The sequence below is a fragment of the Manacus candei genome, unplaced genomic scaffold (assembly GCF_025592945.1).
Source record: "Manacus candei isolate 608988 ecotype Guabito, Panama unplaced genomic scaffold, ASM2559294v1 h1tg000049l, whole genome shotgun sequence".
NCBI classification, from domain to species: domain Eukaryota; kingdom Metazoa; phylum Chordata; class Aves; order Passeriformes; family Pipridae; genus Manacus; species Manacus candei.
In genome coordinates this window covers 4,032,792-4,052,725 of record NW_026138097.1, presented here as the reverse complement: position 1 = coordinate 4,052,725, position 19,934 = coordinate 4,032,792, and the positions used below count along the sequence as shown (strand labels likewise).

Genomic DNA, 19,934 nt, shown 5'->3' with positions numbered 1-19,934 from the left:
TGTGAAAGCATGAAATATGCTTATTAATGAAACATCTTGCTTCTGGCCCTTAAGAAAAACAGGCACTCTCAGAAACATGCTTCTTTCATGGAAAATAAGTGTGAGAAAGATAATGTAGTTCATGTTGCAGGAGCATCATCTAGAGTCAAAAAAAAAAGGGCAAGATAATGAAATTAGAAAAATAGTAAAATTGAAATTTATGAAGAACTGCTCCATAACAATGAGTCATTAAATTGTTCATGTGTAGTTCAGTTTGCAGTGGTGGCACTTCAAGTGTTGCAATGGGAAAATATGTCTAGCCAGCTCTATGTCCAACTACCTCCTCCTCTTGATAATCATTAGTCAGCAGTGCCTGGGCGTCTTGGACAATAGACAGTGAACTGGAGTAGCTTTTTCTTCTGATTGAGCCTCGAGACTCATCAGTGATGCTCTGAATCTGGGACAAAAAGGTTACCAGTGACAAAAAAAAGGTCTACAGAAAAAAAGAAGATGATCATATTATCTTTGTTTTAAATAGATGAGATATGATATCACACCTTATGAGGCTCTTTTTTAAATGTTCTCTTTACAGACATTTGTGAAAACATGAAGCCAAGTGAGTCCAGTCTATATGGGAAGCTCAAACATTCACTTGTTTGTGAGGGTCACATCCCTTCATATTTGTATATATTCAGATGGTTTTATTTAACTACAATCAAAAGTATTAAAAAATTTAAGCATGTGAGAAGGCTACTTTCCAACTCTAAAAACCAGAAACAAATCAACCAAGTTTCTCAAAAAAGAAAACAAAAATCTGATGAGTTCCTGATCCCCAATTCTACACAAAAACCCAGAGGCAAGATCAAATTAGTTCTATTTTTAAAAAGTGACAGAAGAAGGGAGGGTGAGAGTGATGGCTCAGGGATAAAAGCATGCCTATGTGGGAAACAGCAAAAGAACACTGTACAGAAACAAATTCTCCTCTTTGAGAAGGTTTGAGCCTTGTTTGAAGGCATACATATACAAAAGTGAGGTTAAAGTGCTAATCTTGGTGGTAACAGGAAACCAAATTACACTCACTATACAAAACTGAAATCTCAGTTTATATTTGAATGTCCAAAAACAGATGATGAAAACAAAAGCAATGCTAATTTGAACTAGTGATACTTATGAAATAAATGTTTTGGAGGTCATCAAAAAAACTGGAGGGGATGTCTCAGCTCTTATTTAAGAGAAGATGATCAGATCTGGCACACTGAGTGCATATACTCAACTCACAGCTCCAGAGGAAGTGATGGCATAACTAAACCACATTTTCTGATGAAAATACAAAAGAACAAGGTAGATTTAGATATCCTAATCAGAAAAACAGATGGATGTGACTTTTATTCTTGGACAAGGCAGTAAGTATGTAGTCAAGATTCTTGGTATTATCAAGGATTCTACTTCAGACCATGAAATAAATTCAATGGTATTTTGAACATCTCAGATTTTACCCTGTCTGATATGAAGGAACAAACAGAAGCTATGATGGCAATGGTTACATGCAGATAAAATGAGTAATAAAGAAAGAAAAATAGAGGGAATAGAATCACTGTAGAATCACTTGATTAATAACTCTAACTCCACTGGAAAAATACTATTGTTCAATAAAGAAACAGTCACACTGAATAAGCTGTATAGAAAAGTTTGGGGTTTTACTGAAAGGATGTTAGGCAGGCTCAAACTAAGAGAAAACTACCATGACATGGACAAGAAAGAGAATTTACAGCAGGTCATTGCTATAGGAATAATAGGCATCTTTAGCAACCTTAAAAAATATCCTTTTAAGTGGAAAAATGAATAAAGCGAGAGGAGAGGAAAAATAAAAAGAAAAAACCCTAAAAAACCAAACTGATTGGACTTGTAGGATTAAAACCAAAAGGAAAAGCCACAAGAAAAAAAATCTAGCTGTTTTACAAATGAGCAGTTAAACACAGTAGAGCTCTCTTATTTGGCATGGAAGGGAAACAGTTTTATGTGATGGCAAAGTCAGAGCATTTACTACCTTTTACATCACTAAAAAGCATTGATAATGATAAAATATTTTTTCAGAATGAAAAAATGAATGAAGGGGGTAGAAGTATAATAAACCAAAAGAAAAAAAACTTAAAAGTTACAAATACTCATGAAAATACTGTTGCATGAAACTTGTTGCATGCTTTTGCATGCAAAATTGTAAGAACAGGGGAGGTTTGTTGGCCTAATTTTGCCTCCAGCTGATCCATAAAACATTTAAAATAATGCAGAAACTAAAAAAACAGTGAGATTTGAACAAATTTGTATTGTATTGTATGTATCATATAATATTGTGTGTTTGTAACGCATATGAGGAGTGGCTGAGGAAGCTCGGGTTGTTTAGCCTGGAGAAAAGGAGGCTCCCTCTATTCAGCTACCTGGAAGAGGCTGTAGTGAGTTGGGGGTTGGTCTCCTTTCGTGAGTAACAAATGACAGGACAAGGCCTTAAATTGTACCAGAGAATGTTTATATCAGACATTAGGAAAAATTTCTTCACAGAAATGGTTATCAAACATTGGAACAGACTGTCCAGGGTGGTGGTTGAGTTATCATTCCTGGAGGTATTTAAACGATGTCTAGATGTGGCACATTGTTTAGTGGTGGACTTGTTTGTGTTAGGTTAGTGGTTGGACTCAATTTAAAGGTTTTTTTCAACCTAACTGATTCTATGACTCCAAGACGAAAGCTCAGTCAAAGCTGATCAGTCCAGTTGCATAATCATGAACCTTAGCTACTCATGTCAAGTTTGGAAATGCTCTGAATATATTCCACACTGATGCTCAAATGTTTTGCTAATTAATACTTGCACCCATCTTGAGGAAAGGAAAACTCTTAACATCTGTTCAAACAAAAAATTATTTCTTTCCCCATATTACTTTAACCTTGCAAATGAAACCAGTTGTAGAGAAATACAGAATGCAATTATGAAAAGTTTTGACTAGTTAGAAACTGATTAGAAAGCACCACCAAGAAGTACTACTTTTGGACTTTTCACAGAACATCTTGTCAAACCAAAGTCCCTACCTCCCTTTCCCTTTCGTTCTTTGACAGCTGCATCTGTTTTAGCATCTGAGATCGCTGTTCCATCATAAGTGTCTTCTCATATGTGAATGCAGAAATATCGTTTTCAAACTGCAAAAGAAATCGGCATTAGAAACACCAGAAGAAAAGTACTACTTGGAAGAACACCATTTAGACAGTGTACCACATTCATTCAGTCCCGGATGTATTTATGGCATCAGAGTAATACCAAGCAAATAACTGATCAATTAATTCTGCCCTCATTTTTAAAGCTTAATCTTCAAACAGCAATTTCACACAGTAAAATCATATAACAATATGATTGCATTTTTTCCTAAATTTTAGGCACTTGGAACAGACTTTCCACTGTTTTTTTTTCCAACTAGGCTGTCAAGTGAGAAAGAGTTGAAAGCGCTTATTTAAACTAAGTCTGCATTGCTGCCACCTGAGCATGTGGGCACACTTGTTTCCTTAAAAACTGTCCAGAGGCACAAAAAAATACATTCTCTTTTCATCAGTGAGAAATGTTCACAAACAGAAGCAATTAGGAAGAAATTGTGGTATATATTCTCACACTGGCTCAAAACTAAAATACACTGTAAAAATCTCTAGCAGTCACCTGTGTTGTCACTGACTTGTAACATGCCTCTTACCCTTTGGGAGATCCTCAGGATTAAATATTACCCAGATAAGAAAAGAATAAATACTAAGTACTTCCTATACTGTATTTGCTCAAAATCCAACCAAGGCTGAGCCTTTTTACGACATTCTGTTTGCATTCTTTCAACTGCACATGCCACAGCATTTAAAGTTTTTATATTTAGTACTCTAAGCAAAGAACAATAAAATAAATTAAAGGATGATTTATCTTACTTCCTAGTTTAAAATACTAACTAAATTTTTCATTAGTAATTTTTTTCATAAGTAACTTAAACAATTCTTAAAATTTGCTTTATGGTTGATTAGCATGATAAATCTTTTTGATAGGTTTTGGTCATTCTAGGAACTAGTGGTGGTAGAAGTTTTGAACCAGTTGACTCATCTTTATCCCACTTCAGAATGAGTAAGAATTCTGGTGTTATCATGCATCTTATTTTGGACATTATGCTGGTCACCTTTGAGTTCTGGAAATGAAGTCCTTAGTTGCCAAAAAAAGTGGGTCTAGACAGACTACAGCTTTAGTCCTTTCTCTTTAACAGTTTATGACCCATATTTAAAAGAGGAAAAAAGTTACAAAATTATTTTGTCACTGACTGACTTGTGAATCTGTAGCTACACGGTCTTGTTGTTCAGTCCTGGCTGAGGCTGGCAACGCCAAAAACTGACACACTCCCATTGGAGCCTAGGGACTCCTTATTCCAGAGAGATAGTCATACAGCAGTTGGAGACATGGACATATCTTATCCTCTCTCATGACAGATGCCACAGTTTATTAGATTAAGCACATTCAGCCTTCCACTTCTAAACATTCAAGCTTTTTCCCTCCAGAATGAACTATCTCTATGGACTAGGTCTCATAAATAAAGTAAGCATTAACAAAAACCAAAACAGCTCAAACTCTCCTTGACAAACCCATTAAACTCACCACCACATACACTATCATTGTGACATGGTAAGATGCTTAACTTCTTGTTCTTGGTGGGACTGTAATCTTTCCATTTCTATATTTGGGTTAACACCTCTTCATCTGAAAAAAGCTAAATGGTTTACCAAGCTTAGACCCAGTTGCACCTTAAAAATATGTAGTAACATACCATTTCAACAACTTCCACTTGAGCATTCAGTCTAAGATGATATAAGAACATCTGAAGATCCTTCTTCATTTGAATGCTGTTATCATCCATTTGAGCGACAGTGAAGATACGCATTTTACATTTTCTCCAAACCTATAAAAAGATACATTATAACAATCTGTAACACTGTGATTGCTATCCACGCATAATTCTAACAAAGTGAAGGAGTATTTAATTGGAAATGCTTAGAACCATTCATTGCTAGAAAATGAAATCCCAGCCATTTTCTGCTGTCCTTGCCTTGTGCTGTCGAAGGAGAAAAGGCAGTAACATCAGCATACCACCATCATGAACAATCCACCATACATCTATGTTTCCTTCAGTAAAACGTTCTTGATTTGTTGGAAATAAGTCAATGTTTTTAGCCACCAAAAGTGCTTGCTGAGCTGCTGTTGTTTCTCGTACAGTATCTGCAAGGGAAAACAAGACATTTAATCACGAACTTCTAGTTTTCATTCCCAGCTTTTGTTTTTGTTTTAAATTCAGCAGCTTAAACAGTCCCAGTCCCAGAAGCTTAAACATACCCTGGGTGTCTTGGCTCTGGCCAGTACAGAGTTAGTTTTTGCAGTAGCCAGGAGGAGGTGTGGCTAGAACCCAGACGTTATTCTATACCACCTCACATCATTGCGAGGGCAGCGGGGAGTCTCTATCAAGGAGAAAGGGTTCCTTCCAGTCAAGTAAGCAGAGTGCTGGTTCTGAGCCAGAGGGAGGGGTTGGGTGGTGCTGGTTCTGAGCAGTAAGGAGGGGTCCGGTGGAACTCGTTCCAAGCTGGAGGGAGTGGATGGGGAGGAGTGACTGTGATCAGGTTGAGCTCCACAGTGAGCATTTTTGCATGTGAATCACTCTTTCTTTTGTGTATTTTTTTGTTATTAATATTTGTTGCTGTTACTGTTGCTGTCCCTATCTCATTGCCATTTCCAGTAAATTGTTCTTTTCTCAACCCAGGATCTTCACCTTTTGTGCCTCCAATTCTCCTCTCCAGCCTGCCACAGGGGAGAGGGGGCAAGTGAGTGAGCAAGCAGCAGCATGGTTTGGAGAGTCTCAGTGGGAACACTAAACCAGGGAGTACCATTCCTAAACTGCAACTGTCTTTATTTGACATCCAGCGTTGGGCACAGAGAGTTGAGATAACAACAGATCTACCCAGAGTGGGTTAGAAACAAATTTGATCCAAGAATTTATTGTATTAGGTACAGAAACACTAGTCACAGTGTTGCTTTGTCTGTTCATGTGGGTGTGATACCTAGCCCTATATATATCCTCATCTGTGCTTCTGGTGATGATATTTTTCAGAGTAGGGAGAGAGATCACGATTGCTTTGTTGCTATACTATGTGCTATCAGTTTATGACGATAACATCATGGGCAATGAGGTCATTTGGGATGTGTATTCAGTGCTGCTCTCCTACTCTTATCTCAGATGCAACCTTTGGGAGTTCATTAATAGTCATACCCAGTTTGTGGGGAGAACAGGGGAGGATGCTTTTCCCCAGCTTTTCACCCCCTTTTCCTCCTTCAGGCCCATTACAACAACTTTTGAGAACTCTGAATTCCATTTCGATGTTAAGGAAAGCATGTCCTTGTTGCTAAGTTTACCAGGTCTCCTCAGTGCAGTCTACATCATATTCAGAGTCCAGAAAGATTTCTAGGGAGATTATTCAGAGATCTGCCCCAAGGGTGGATAGCCATGAGTGGCATGGAAGATGAGAGAAAATGGCCCAGCTTTGGAAGGATTATTCTGCTCCAATGGTATGGAAGTTCACCCAAGAACAACTACAGGACCCTGATAAAGTGACAGAATATTTGAAAGAAAAATGCTTTGGCAATTGCAGCGAGGCGCGCAGTTATGCACTGTGCTGGGCCCTGACTACTATTTATCTAACAGTGCTCGATACTAGACAGCATTCTCAGGGAGAAGAGGAGGAAAGCAGACCAACAGGCACTGTGGCCACTAAAACTGCAGCTGAGCCAGAGGAACAACATGTTCCAGTAGCAGTTCTGCCTATATAAAAGACAAAATCCAAGAAAAAATCAGTTCGCTTAGTGACGGATGAAGAGGAAGCAGGGCCCTCACAACAGGAGGAAGAGGCAGGGCCAGAGATAATCACCAATCCTTGATTCTGGGTGAGTCGTGAGATACACGGAAAGATTTTAGCCACCAATTGGGGGAGACCCCGATGACCTGGCTGCTCTGATGCTGGGATATTGTGGCTCATGATATAAAACCAGATGATAGTGAAGCCAAGCAACCGGGATCTCTGTCCCGGGATGTGGACATTGACAAGGGGATTGATAAGAAGACAGAAACTCTCAGCCTCTAGAGGCGACTCCTGTCAAGCGTGAGAGAAAGGTATTCTCTCAAGGATGATCTAGTAGTGCATGCAAGCAGGTGGAATGCCATGAAGCAAGTATCCAGTACCTGAGAGAATTAGCTGTGCTTGAGGTAATCTATAGGGATTCAAATAATGAGCAGTCCCCTGTAGATCCAGATGAGGTCCAGACTTCCCTGTGGTGGAAGTTTATAGACAGCATGCCCTCATCGGCTGCCAGCTCATTGGCATTGATGTCATGGAAAGACAGAGAACAAAGAGTGCTTCTGGCGGCTGCCCGACTCCAGCAATATTAAGCTCATCTTTTTTCCTCCCTACTGACCTGTGCCTCGCCTGTGGAAAGACTGTCCAAGACTGCAGAAAGATTTGAAATATTTAAGCAAGTCTGAGAGGAAATGCCCCATGCCTCACCAGTACAGAGTCTCTGCTATTGGGAGCAAGCACGCCCTGGCTCAAGAGTGAGGCTACGCACCATGAGGTAATCTGTGATTTTACCCGCATAACCACAGAGGAGACATGAGGAAGTGGGATGGAAAACCCACCTCTGCCCTAGCAGCACGGGTATGTATGAACAACCACCACCACAGGAAATTCTTCAAGGATAAACGCTGGTCCAGTTTCCAGTGGGCAAGTCCTCAGACAGAATAGAAGGGCTGATGTTACTTCCGATCCTCTTCAAGGGACCTCCAGTTCATATTTACAAGAAATGTGAAATGAGTACTCTGACCAGGACTAAAGGGGCCCTGCCTCCAACCAGGTGGAGGAAAGGGACTGCGTGGATCTGATGGCCTGGCACATCAGACCCACAAGAGTATATATAAGGCTTTAGCTAACACCGGTGCACAATGTACCCTGATGCCATCCAGGTATGTAGGGGCAGAATCTATCTCTATTTCTGGGGTGGCAGAGGGATCCCAACAGCTGACTGTAGTGAAAGCTGAAGGAAGCCTGGGAACAAAAGGCAAAAACACCCCGTTGTGACTGGTCCAGAGGTCCTGTGCATCCTTGGCATAGATTACCTCAGGAGAGTGTATTTCAAGGACCCAAAAAGGCTTTTGGGATAACTGCTGTGGGGACAGAGGAAATCAGACAGCTGAATACCTTACCTGGTCTCTAAGAAGACCTTCTGTGGGACTGCAGAGGGTCAAAGAACAACAGGTACTGGTCGCTACCACAACAGTGCACTGTCGAAGTATCACATCAACCAGGACCCTGCATCTCCCATCCATGAGATGATTTGTGAACTGGAGAGCAAGGGAGTGGTCAGCAAGACTTGCTCACCCTTTCATAGCCCTATATGACCAGTGCATAAGTCCAGTGGAGACTGACAGTGGACTGTCATGGCCTGAATGAAGTCACACCACCGCGTGCTTCTGTACCAGACATGCTGGAACTTCAGTATAAACTGGAGTCCAAGGCAGCCAAGTGGTACCACTATAAACACTGCTAATGTGTTTTTCTCCATTCCTGTAGCAGCAGACTGCAGGCCATAGTTTCCTTTACTTGGAGGGGTGTGCAGTACACCTGGAACTGACTGCCTCAAGGCTGAAAACACAGCCTCACTGTTTGCCATGGACTGATCCAGACTGCACTGGAAAAGGGTGAGGTTCCAGAACACTTACAATACATTGATGACATCATCATGTGGGCAACAGAGCAGAGGACATTTTTGAGAAAAGGGAGAAGTTAATCCAGATCCTCCTGAAGGTTTTGCCAAAAAGCAAAGTAAGGTCAAGGGACCTGTCCAGGAAATTCAATTTTTAGGAGTAAAATGGCAAGATGGACATCGTCAGATGCCAATTGCTGTGGTTAACAAAACAGCAGCAGTGTTCCCACGAACCAGCAAGAAGGAAGCACAAGCTTTCCGTAGGCACTGAGGAGTGGCTGAGGTCACTTGGTGTATTCAGCCTGGAGAAGACTGAGGTGACACGTTCTGAAGAGGCCCCACCATATAATCAGCTACCTGAAAATGAGAAGTGATACACTCTCTTTATTGACAGTTCCTGCTGTATTGTATGGATCCACTGAAAATGGAAAGCTGCTGTATGAGTTGCAGAAACTATTGAGGGACAAGGTGGATCAAGTCAGGTTGGAGACCTGAAAGCCATCCAGATGGCTTCAGATATCACTGAATGAGAGAAATGGCCAGTGCTCTACCCCTACATTGGGGTAGGTGGTCAGCAAATGCTCTGTGGGGGTGGCTAGACCAATGGAAAAAGACCAACTGGCAGTGCACAGGTAACCTCCATCTGGGCTGCTGAACTGTGGCAAGACATCACTGCCTGGGTAGAGGAGTTGGCTGTAAAAGTACAAATAAACATACCAAATAAACATACCCAAGAGCTGGGCTACTGAAGAACATCACAACATCAGACAGGTGCATTGGGCCGCCAAGATTAAAATATCTCAGGTGCATCTGGACTGGCAACATTTCTGGCTCAGTGGGCCCATGATGCCTCACGTCATCAGGGAAAAGATGCAACTTACAGATGGTCTTGTGATTGAGGGGTGGTCTTAACCATGGACAGTGACTATGGAGTACTCCAGATACACCAGTTGTGAACTCCTGATGCAGCTGGCAACCACCTAACAGCACACCAGCTCTCCTGCCCTGGAAGACATCTAGGACAGATAGAACCCACAGTCATGGACTAAATGAACCCAACAGACATCCTGGCCATTGACTATGGAAATGATACTTTTGCTTGTATATATAGATATGTGTGCATGTATATATAGAGATGCATATATTTGGAAGGTGTAGGATCTGGACATGACATAGATGGCATAGAATAAATAAGGGGTAGATAATGTGTTGGTTCCAGCCAGGACAGGGTTAATTTCTGCAGTAGCCAGGAGGGGGTGTGGCTGGGACTCAAAGATTATTCTATATCACCTCATATCATTACTGAGGGCAGGGGAAAGGGAGTCTCAACGAAGAAGAAGCAGTTCCTTCCAGCTGAGTAAGTGTGGTGCCAGTTCTGAGCCAGAGGGAGTGGTCAGGTGGCACCGGTTCTGAGCAGGAGTGAATAATCAGGGTGGCATGGCTGTCATAGGGTTAAGATCTGCGGTGAGCATTTCTGTACTCTCTCTTTTGTACACTTTTTATTAGTAATTGTTACTAATATTGTTGCTGTTACTGTTCATTTTCTTATCTCACTGCTGTTTCCAGTAAATTGTTCTTATCTTAACTGGTGATCTTTAACTTTTGTGCCTCCAATTCTCCTCTCCAGCCTGCAGCAGGAGGGAGAAGTTGGGGGGAGTGAGCAAGCAGCAGCATGGTTTGAAGAGTCTCAGTGGGAACACTAAATTGGGGAGTACCATTCCTAAACCACAACACTGGGTTTAGTGACCAACTTTCTTAGGAGAAGAAAAAGCAAAGCCATGGTTGAAGAGGGCTGAGAAAACTCACTCCAAATAAAATCAGATATGGGGAAATATTCTATTGTCTAACAGATGTTCATATCACATTTCTTCCACACAGCAAATAGTTGCATAACTGATATTGTTTGAAGCTGGCTCCCTGCCAAGTCTCCAAACCTTACCACCAGAAGTCACCCCCCCCCCCCCAAACCTCAGGGAGAAGAGGGAGAAAAAAAACTAAGAAAACCCAAAACGAGAGAGAGACAACCAAAGTGATATATATAAATATATATTTACACTTATATACAATTAAAATATACAATTTCACAAGGGAAAGGGAAGGGGGAAGGGAAAGAGAACAAAACTAAAATAAAATATATATATCCCAATTAGTGACCCAATATCTAGCAACTAAAAAAGTTAGCAAAGAAAATAGCTCACTACTCTCCTGGGACAACCGAGAGTCGCTCCGGAACGATCGCCGGCAACCTCTGTCTCCCAAGGTCGGCAAGGCCTAACCAGGCCTCGCTCCCCAACACGACAGACTCAACAGCAGGGAACCTGCACCTCCAAGCCACCGGAAGGAAAGAGAGCGAAGGCCCCTCCTCCTTTCTTCTTATAGTCTGGCTTACGTAAAAATCGTAGGGAATACTGGGTAAATCTGGACCCTTCCTTGGTTACAAACTGGTCACCAAGGAAGGCCTAGCCCAAACCGCCACAATAACATAGCTGAATGACAAATGCAAAGGAGAAAATTGATAAATACATACCAACAAAATTTTTCCATGAGAAACGATTTTCTGTCTGCTTCCATGACTGTGGCCATGCCATTAGGACTGTGTTGTGCTTCATCCCTCCTAGACCAGCTGACTGAATCAAATAGGATATTCCATCTCTGAAGTTAGGAGACACCACAATCTGGCAAAATCCTTTAGTCTTTTCTACTCCCATTAAGGCCTTAACATTCTGCAAAAGAAATATAACACATGGGAAAATACAATCATCAACACTGATAGTAAAAACCAGAAGGAGCGACAGCACTAAATAATAGTAAAACTTTACCAACAATGTATAACATCAAGAAATCACTCATTCCAAGAGAGTAAACACTATTCTGTGGAAACTAGAGCCCAAAACACTATCTTCCCAAAAGACACCACACACAGTTTTTTCATTGTTTTAATTATTCAGCCTTTTATTTCCAAAGAAGAATGAATAAGACATGAGTAAAAATTCATTGATAAAGATAAATAAAGGAACACTGCTTCAGTAAAAGTAAAACCACTGACTGACAAAGCAACATATGGTTGGAATGACAAGTTCTTTCTTTTGGAATTGGATGGGTTTGGAAAAGTGTGATGCCAGTACTTTGGAAGAAGAGGCTGCCAAAGTTCCTTAGACACCTTTGACATTAAGAGGCTGATTATTTATCAGCTCCCAACATGGAAAAATAGATGTGTAGGAGACAACTGGAATCACTGTCTAAATACTGACAAGATAAACAGACCAGATTAAATATCCCACACCCCTTTAATTTCAATGTGGCTCTCCTTATTTGAACACTGACAAACATGCAGACACATAACCAAGTTAAATATATGCTATATGTTTTCTTTATACGGTGATTTGTTAAAACTCTATCACTTGTGGGGGTTTTTTCAAGAATGTAATTTGATTGTAAGACCAGGGCTCTCAATATTAAAGAAAATAAAAAGCTAAGAAGTAACTGAATTGTCTCATCCTACTGGAAAATTTTATAAAACATTTTGCTATGTACACCAACCTATTCTTTTATACAATCATTGACTATGATGATAGCAAAATTAGATGCTTTATTCAACATTTTACAAGAGTTTCTTTTAATTCAATATATGAGTTACCCAAACCTGGATTCAACATTTAAATACTAATGTAAACTACAAGTATTTGCAAGTTGTCTTTTACATACCTCTTCAGCTTTCTGAGTTTCTGTACATTTATCTAAGTAGATTCCCTGAAGAACAGAGCCCACGATAGTCAGTCCTTTACCAGCCTTCAACTGAGAGGTGAAAGAAAGCAATCTAGGGTGTTTCACTAACTGCTCATTATCCAAGTTTAACAAGACCAAAAGTTGAGGTCTGCCAAACAAAAAAATGACAAAAATAACCAACCAAAAAAAAAGTTAAGCACACAAACATATTCGTAAGCAAGGAAGAATTCGAAAATTAAAATTAACAATTAATAAAATGTAGATTAAGAGCTGAATTCAATGGAAAACAGTCAACTATTAAGCAGGGAAGCCATAATTTGTGATAGCGACAAGACTTTAGGTACAGAATACCTACATAAACCACCATACCATCATTCTGAGAAGCTCCCTTAAAGAACAGTTTTACCAAGAAAATTACTGAATCAAAGTTATCACCCTTCCAATGTCATCCAGTACAACCTCCTCCTTGAAATGACTAAATATTGAATGCACACCACACTGTTTACAGTTCCATCCAGTTAGATTTTGAAAACTTCCAGAAACAGAGTAAATCACCTCTGGGTAACCTCTTCAATGCTTAATTATTTTATCATGTTCTCTCATTCTCCTACCATATACTGCTGTAAGGAATCTGATTCCATCTTCTCAGTAACCTTCTTTTAGTTTTTGCATGTTTACTAGTTAGTTATAACAGCTTTTAGCCTCCTCTTCAGCCTCCTCCAAACTGAATAAGCATAGCTCCCCTCAGCCTCTCCCCTCAGGAGATATGCTCCTGTGCTCCAGCCATCATCTCTGTGGTCCTATCCACTCCAGTTTATTGATGTCATTTCTATATTAGGGCATATAAACTTGGATTAAATATTCTAGATTCTAATCTAAATATTAAAGATTCTAAGGAGTGCTGAAAAAAAAGGAATATTATCTCCCAACATATTTACTTCTCAACTGTCTATGTTCCTGTTGATACCCTCCAGCATGTCACTGCCAAGACACACTGCTGGGATTACTACTAGAAACCATAAATCCTTTTCACCAGAGCAGGTTCCCAGTCTTGTATCACTGCACTGGACATGTCCGTGCTAGGTACACCCTTCCAGATTTTCATGATCTTATTGACCCACTCCCCTACGTGCATAGGTCCGTCCAAAAGGACAGTCAAACCCTTAACCATACTGATAAGTAGCCCAAATTCAGTTGCAACAGTATACTATATAAGGATGCATTCTATTTCCTTTAATCAATATCCAATCTGGTTCTTCTTCCCAAACCAACATTTTATACCTTTCCTGTCATTGCTTTTCATCTAATGAAGAGTTGGAGCATACTTCCCACCTCAAAACTAGCTCAGTTTGAGATGTAACAAGACAAACCAGTTCTAGCAATTACACTGACACAGCAGAGGGATAACTGAAGCAGTCAGATATTTAATAGGAATGTCAACACTACATTACATTGATGCCTCTGAGATGCCAAGTTCATCAATCCCAGGGACAAATGATAAAATAATGCCATTACACTGAAAGGCAACAGAACACTGCATGTGCATGCACCTTGCATCACTGAGCAGAGACTATAATTAAAGTATCACATTACATTCATCAGAAGTGACAATGTGCAAATGTCCTTCTGTTTTTAAATGTTAAGTAATTTTTTATATTGGTTTTGAAGAAAATTGATAATTTAACAAGCAAAAAAAAATACATTGCAAAAACAGTGGACACCTAACTTCATTACGTATAAATGGCCAATAAATGTCAGATTTTGTTTTAATAATATCTAAGTAATTTAGAAAGTGTTACTATTGAATGAAACTATATAAAAAAAAGAATGTCACAAAAATGGATTTACACTAATAAAGGATCTTTCATATATTTATACAATGTATTTCAGATGGAGCATATGCAGAAGCAAAAGAACCATGCTTAGGGAATTGTAGCATTTCCTCCATAGAGACAGTGAGACTCAAGGATACCCGTTCCTTTGAATCTGAAAAATCTATCAATAATCAAACATTAAAATTCTTTTGCACTTTTGAAAACCATGTCAACACCCCCATGAATTTAAACTGGAGTTAGTTTGCCCATATTTCCAGTAAAGTTGATTACATGCTGACCATAAGCTGCATTCCATTGCAGTAAAATAATACTATTGCAATGACATCATCGCCATGCCCAAATTAAAACATTATTTTAATGGTGAATTTCACTTTGGCCATTAGCTTTACCAGCAGTATTCCCAATACACTGACATATTTCAAAATTATGTGACTCTACCTCCAGTTCTTGGTGTGAGGAGGACCGTCTTCCACACGAAGCAAAGCATAGCGAGCTGCATTCAGAGACAGTCCTCGGATTCCATCGCCCCATTCTTTTTCCGCTCTTCAGGACACAGAAGAAATTCAATTAACAGAGTCTCATTTATTTATACAAAGGAAGTATTTTTTTCTCATGTGGGGGATAATGGGCATAAGAAATGATCACTTTTCTTTGCATAACTGCAGGAAAAAAACCTTGTCTTGCAGATTTAAATCAGGACTGAAGACTAACCAAGGTGAAACGGTTCCAGGTGCCCTCAATAGAATTTTTTCTTAAGTATTTATTTACTATGGTCTATTTTATTCATACTTCAAAAGCATTTTTGTAATTGCGACAGCTACTTAAGTTGCTTTTTAGCACTAGAATGAATAAGTGAAAGCTACTTAAAAGGAATTGTTTTAAAGCAGCAAAATCAATAAGTGAAGCTTGACTTTGTATGGATTAGTGTAATCTATCTTCCCCTCAACACCACCACCACAGCTTTCTCCACTTACTTTCCTTCCCAGCTTCTCTCTCAGATAAGCCTAAAGGTCCATCCACCCTCCTTTTTAACTCACTTTTAAACTCCCTATGTTTTCCAGTCCTTTTAATTCTAGTATTAGAATACTGAAGACTGAAAGTGGGCAGGAGGGTGATTTATACTATGGCAAAGGGTCCAACTCCCTTGCCCATCCTCCCACTTACGAATTCATGAATTCTCACTGAACTCTGCTACCTCTAGCAAAGCATCTCTTTCTACAAGGTAAATGTCCTGATATGTGCCAACATTTGTAGAGCCTGTATACAAATTTGGAAATATGCATAATTTTCTGTATGTGCATGCCTATATACATGCACAGAACTGTTACCATTTGATCTGACTTCCTTGATAAAATAGGGAAATTAATTTCCTTATCATTAACCCATTAAATAGAGAAACCCAGGAAAGCATCTAATCTGGAAATAGAGATATTAGAAGATGGAGAATCCAAAAGGGGGAGTGATTTATACCAGTTGATCCACTTAAGACCTTCAGTTTCCTGCTCCAAGATCTTACTAATTTTTTTCAGCATAGGATGTATTTCCTTTGGAAAGGATAACATGCACATTACTAATCATAATCACCTCTAGTGTTTATTATTGTTGTTTAGGTGGGGGAGATTGTGTTGCTTGCTGTTTTAGTTTTGGTTTTGTTATGAACTCAGAATGCTTTTCAAGTCTCCTACTTGCTCAGCATTTCCATTGAAATGCTCTGTCTCAAATGCATACAATGTTGCAATTTAAAGATTACCTAAGCCCTCAGAAAACAGGTAATTTTCAGTGGATCCTCTGTATGATTCAGTATGATTAATTCTAAAAAGTGCTAAAGTCCACACACAAAAAAAGTAGAGTTTGAGCTTCAGCACAAAATAATAATAATGTAACAGTTCTGTAGCAGTTGATATTGAGAGGTGATGTTCTTTAAGTACCAAAACTTTACACCATCATCTCTGCTCCAATGAAAGTTTCCCAGCCTTATTGGGTCTTATTTCAATTAGTTCTGGCTGTTGAGAAGCTTGGAAAAGAGGTTCCAAGGAAATTAGAATCTGAAAACTTACAGCACTTAACAGAGATAGGATCTTACCCTGTTTCAAGGAATAGTCTGAATTTTATTACTTCAGTTGTATCTATTTTATACAAAAGTGCTTTTTGCTGATTGTTAAAGATATTAAATATAGAATAAATAAGATATATGGTCTTACCCTCTATATTCTATGTATTTGTATATACATCCTGCGATTAGCATGGCAATCAAAGCATAGTACCAAGAGCAAATGAACATCAAGGCAAGACATAAACTCATCCCCAGGAATGAAAGAGTCCTAAAAGAAACCATTTTTTTCCATTTTTTTAAATAGGCATGCAAATGTTCTACAAAGTCAATTTCTTATTTAAGTTAACTTCCAGAAAGGCCTTTCTTCTTCAGAGGCCATTTTATAGCTACTATAAAAGCAAAAACATACTGTCCCAATTTCAGATAATTACAAAAAAATACATTTTAAACCATTGTGTGACAAATAATACAACTGAATTTGATATAACAATAGATTTACTACATTCATCAGTGCTGAAACTCTATCAGTACCAAATAAGGTCAGTTTCAAAACATAATACTATCGCTCACTTACTGTTGTTTTGAATTTAGGCTAAAAAATTTTCAAACAGTAATAAACAATATTGTTTCTTCCAGCAAAAATAGTTGATTACTTTAAATCCAATTTGACTCATCAGTTCTATTCTTCACTTCTGTTGTGGCCTGTCTGTTACGCATTAACACAAGAGGGTAGAAGAGAATAAAGAAGAGAAGGCTATAAAGAAAGAATGACTGTAAGCTGAAAAAATTACAGAAGCATTTTCAGACTAAAATCTGTATGCCTGGTTTGCGCACGTTACTATCAAAGATAGATGTAAATCATCTTAGAATGGACAGTTTTGTGTATACTTTTAGTCACATACAACACTCCAAATTACTTTTCACCCAATTTCCAAATTAGAGCTAACTTTCACTATATTGACAAAGAGTATCAGCAAATGCAACTTTCGTTTGGTACTTCAGTTTACTTCTTTAGTACCATGCAAGCACTGAGTCCAGTTATAAACTAAGGGAATGCTTTCTACCTGTTCTTGAGGATGTCAATCTTGTAGTTTGTTTAAAAAGAACAACAGCTGCTCTTTCATGCCTGAATTAATATAAGACTCTACTTTCACTAAAAAAAATAAAATCCCATCCCAATTCCAGCCAAACATTCCAACACCTGCTTTGGTTGTAAGTAGTCACACAGTGAATCAGCTAGCTCACTGATCTCTCTGAGAAAAACAGAAAGGAATTGTTGTCAAATGTGCGTTTTTGGAGGGTTAGGTGTCAAACTAGTGTGTGACTACTGAACATATTCAACAAGTTTTTTACAAAGGTAAAACCACAACATTTCATTTTCACTCGACTCTTTGAAAGCGAAAATAATAAGCAACTCTTACATCCTACATGCCAGCTTACCTCGTATATGTTCTAGGCTTTAAGGTATTTCAGCACTAAAATTTCTCAACAAAATTACTGTTAATTAAATTATGTATTTTTAACATACAGTTAAAAAAATCAAGAAGTTTCCCAATCTTAGTTTGAAAAGTTTAAACCCTCAAGCCGTTAAAAAAAAAAGACTAGACAAAACCCACACCCTCACCTTCAGTATTATTGACCTTTAGTGATTTTGTTAAGTGTCTACTTGTCTACTTCAGTTATAAAATGCAATGTCCAAAGTGTATTCTAAAGCCAGTGATCATATCATCAATGAGTCAACTGATGTATATTGAATGAAATTTTTTTTTTACAAGTTGTGGTTTTGCATATTTTTTGCATAACCAAAATGAAAATTGTCCCAACATTCCTGAACATTTTTATCAATTCTCCTTATTTATATATAAAAGACAGATTATATGTTTTTCATCCTCATTTTCACACAGGTCTCTTGCCTTATAAGCAATATAAAATGTCATCCTGTAACCCCTTCCCAAGCCATCTACATTAGCCATGTTTTCATGATCACTGTTATTACTAGCACTATTCCAAACACATGAAAACAAATGTTGCTTTTAAAGTATTCAGTGCATGAATCATAACTCATTTAAGTCAGAAAGGAGATTTTGTTTTATTATTGCAATAAAATCAACAATTTAGGGCTGTATAGTTATTTTTAACTGTTCTGAATGAAGAAATATTCCCTACCAGTGGTAATACTTGAAACGAGGTCTCCAGTTAGGAGTTCGTAAAAGTGTTTGAACTGCACAAGCCAGATTCACAAACATATAGCACATAAGGAAAAACCTGTTAAGAAAAAAAGAGCATTTTCCAGTAAGAAATTAACTTGACAGATTAAAACAGTGAACACAATCCAAAAAAGTGTAGGAAAGTGTCCATTCTCCTGTACGCTGTGTTCACAGTGACCAATAGAACATGACATAGATTAAGAATACTTATAGAATATTACACCTCAAAATATGGTATTAGCATAATATAGAGCCTCAAACAAATATTTCAGAGACAACGTAGCAAATAACTGACAATCATGGTGTATTGTTTTTGGCTGGGACAGAGTTACGTTTCTGCATAGTAGCTCATTTGGTGCTATGTCATGGACAAATTCAGTAAAATAAAATTCAGTTCATATCCTAAAGTATTAAATGGTTTTGTCTGTCTCTACTAGATGCACGTGACCTAAAATAGCAGGAATGTTTATTTTAAAATCCTTTTTTCTTTTAAAGTTGAACATATTTTTATTAGTATTCAAGAACTCTGTCATGTAAAAAGTTTTTTGTGCGTAGAAAATTAGTTCCAGCCAGAACATTTTGTTGTTTCATATTATCTCCAGGATCAAACGAATATAATTTGTCAGAAAACAAAGTCTAGTATGTATTATTTAACCAAGAAAAATAATTACCTAGTTAATTTAAAAATAAAATACTATTTAACTTAAGAACACAAATCACTGCATTCATACTTACATTGAAAGAATTGGTGCTACACTGTCCAATGAAGCTATCAAAATTCCTATTTCACAAATACCAGCAGTGAGGAGCAGAGCCCAAGTTGGTTCTCCATTTGCTTTTCCATGACCAAATATCTAGTTCAATTCAAGTAAACAGTAAGATTAGGGAAAGCTGTTCATTATATAGTTATGAACTATGGTGCAGACTGTGAATTAACTAACTAACTTACTTCTAACAGGAACTAAAAGTAGTCATTAGTTACAAAGGAAAATAACGCAATCTATACTATGAAAAGCCAAAACTAAAATTGCAAAACACCCCATTTCCAATATGAAATATGCTTACTGAAGTAAGCAATGACTACCTAACATTAACATCCTATTACAGCTGCTGTTGAAATATTCTTCAGTAAATTAAAATCCATATGCATGAGAGATTTATGCTTAGTAAACAGCTAACATAGTTGAGGGCAGTATTTTTTGTAACAGAGAGATTAGGTATCAATTCAGTACTTATGAATGTAATACTGACCTTTAAAGAGGACTCAGATAAGCCTGTGATCCTGCATAGAGCCCTACCAAAAATCATTTTGCTTGTGGTAATTTCCT

The 19,934-nt window shown here is 38.3% G+C and overlaps 2 protein-coding genes across 9 annotated transcripts in view; both read right to left on the bottom strand.

Moving 5' to 3' along the window:
• LOC127476175 (uncharacterized) overlaps positions 1 to 19,934 on the bottom strand; it is a 320,718-nt gene that overhangs the window by 173,861 nt on the left and 126,923 nt on the right. The window lies entirely within an intron of this gene.
• The window catches only part of LOC127476171 (solute carrier family 12 member 7-like), a 29,256-nt gene that overhangs the window by 7,005 nt on the left and 2,317 nt on the right, over positions 1 to 19,934 (bottom strand). The window contains exons 3-11 of the mRNA XM_051798745.1: positions 19,342 to 19,460; positions 18,566 to 18,664; positions 16,548 to 16,667; positions 14,785 to 14,889; positions 12,491 to 12,659; positions 11,313 to 11,508; positions 5,091 to 5,260; positions 4,812 to 4,943; positions 3,061 to 3,168 (exon numbers count right to left, since the gene is read on the bottom strand). Coding sequence (XP_051654705.1) covers positions 3,061 to 3,168; positions 4,812 to 4,943; positions 5,091 to 5,260; positions 11,313 to 11,508; positions 12,491 to 12,659; positions 14,785 to 14,889; positions 16,548 to 16,667; positions 18,566 to 18,664; positions 19,342 to 19,460 — 1,218 coding nt within the window. The remainder of the gene's footprint in view (positions 1 to 3,060; positions 3,169 to 4,811; positions 4,944 to 5,090; positions 5,261 to 11,312; positions 11,509 to 12,490; positions 12,660 to 14,784; positions 14,890 to 16,547; positions 16,668 to 18,565; positions 18,665 to 19,341; positions 19,461 to 19,934) is intronic.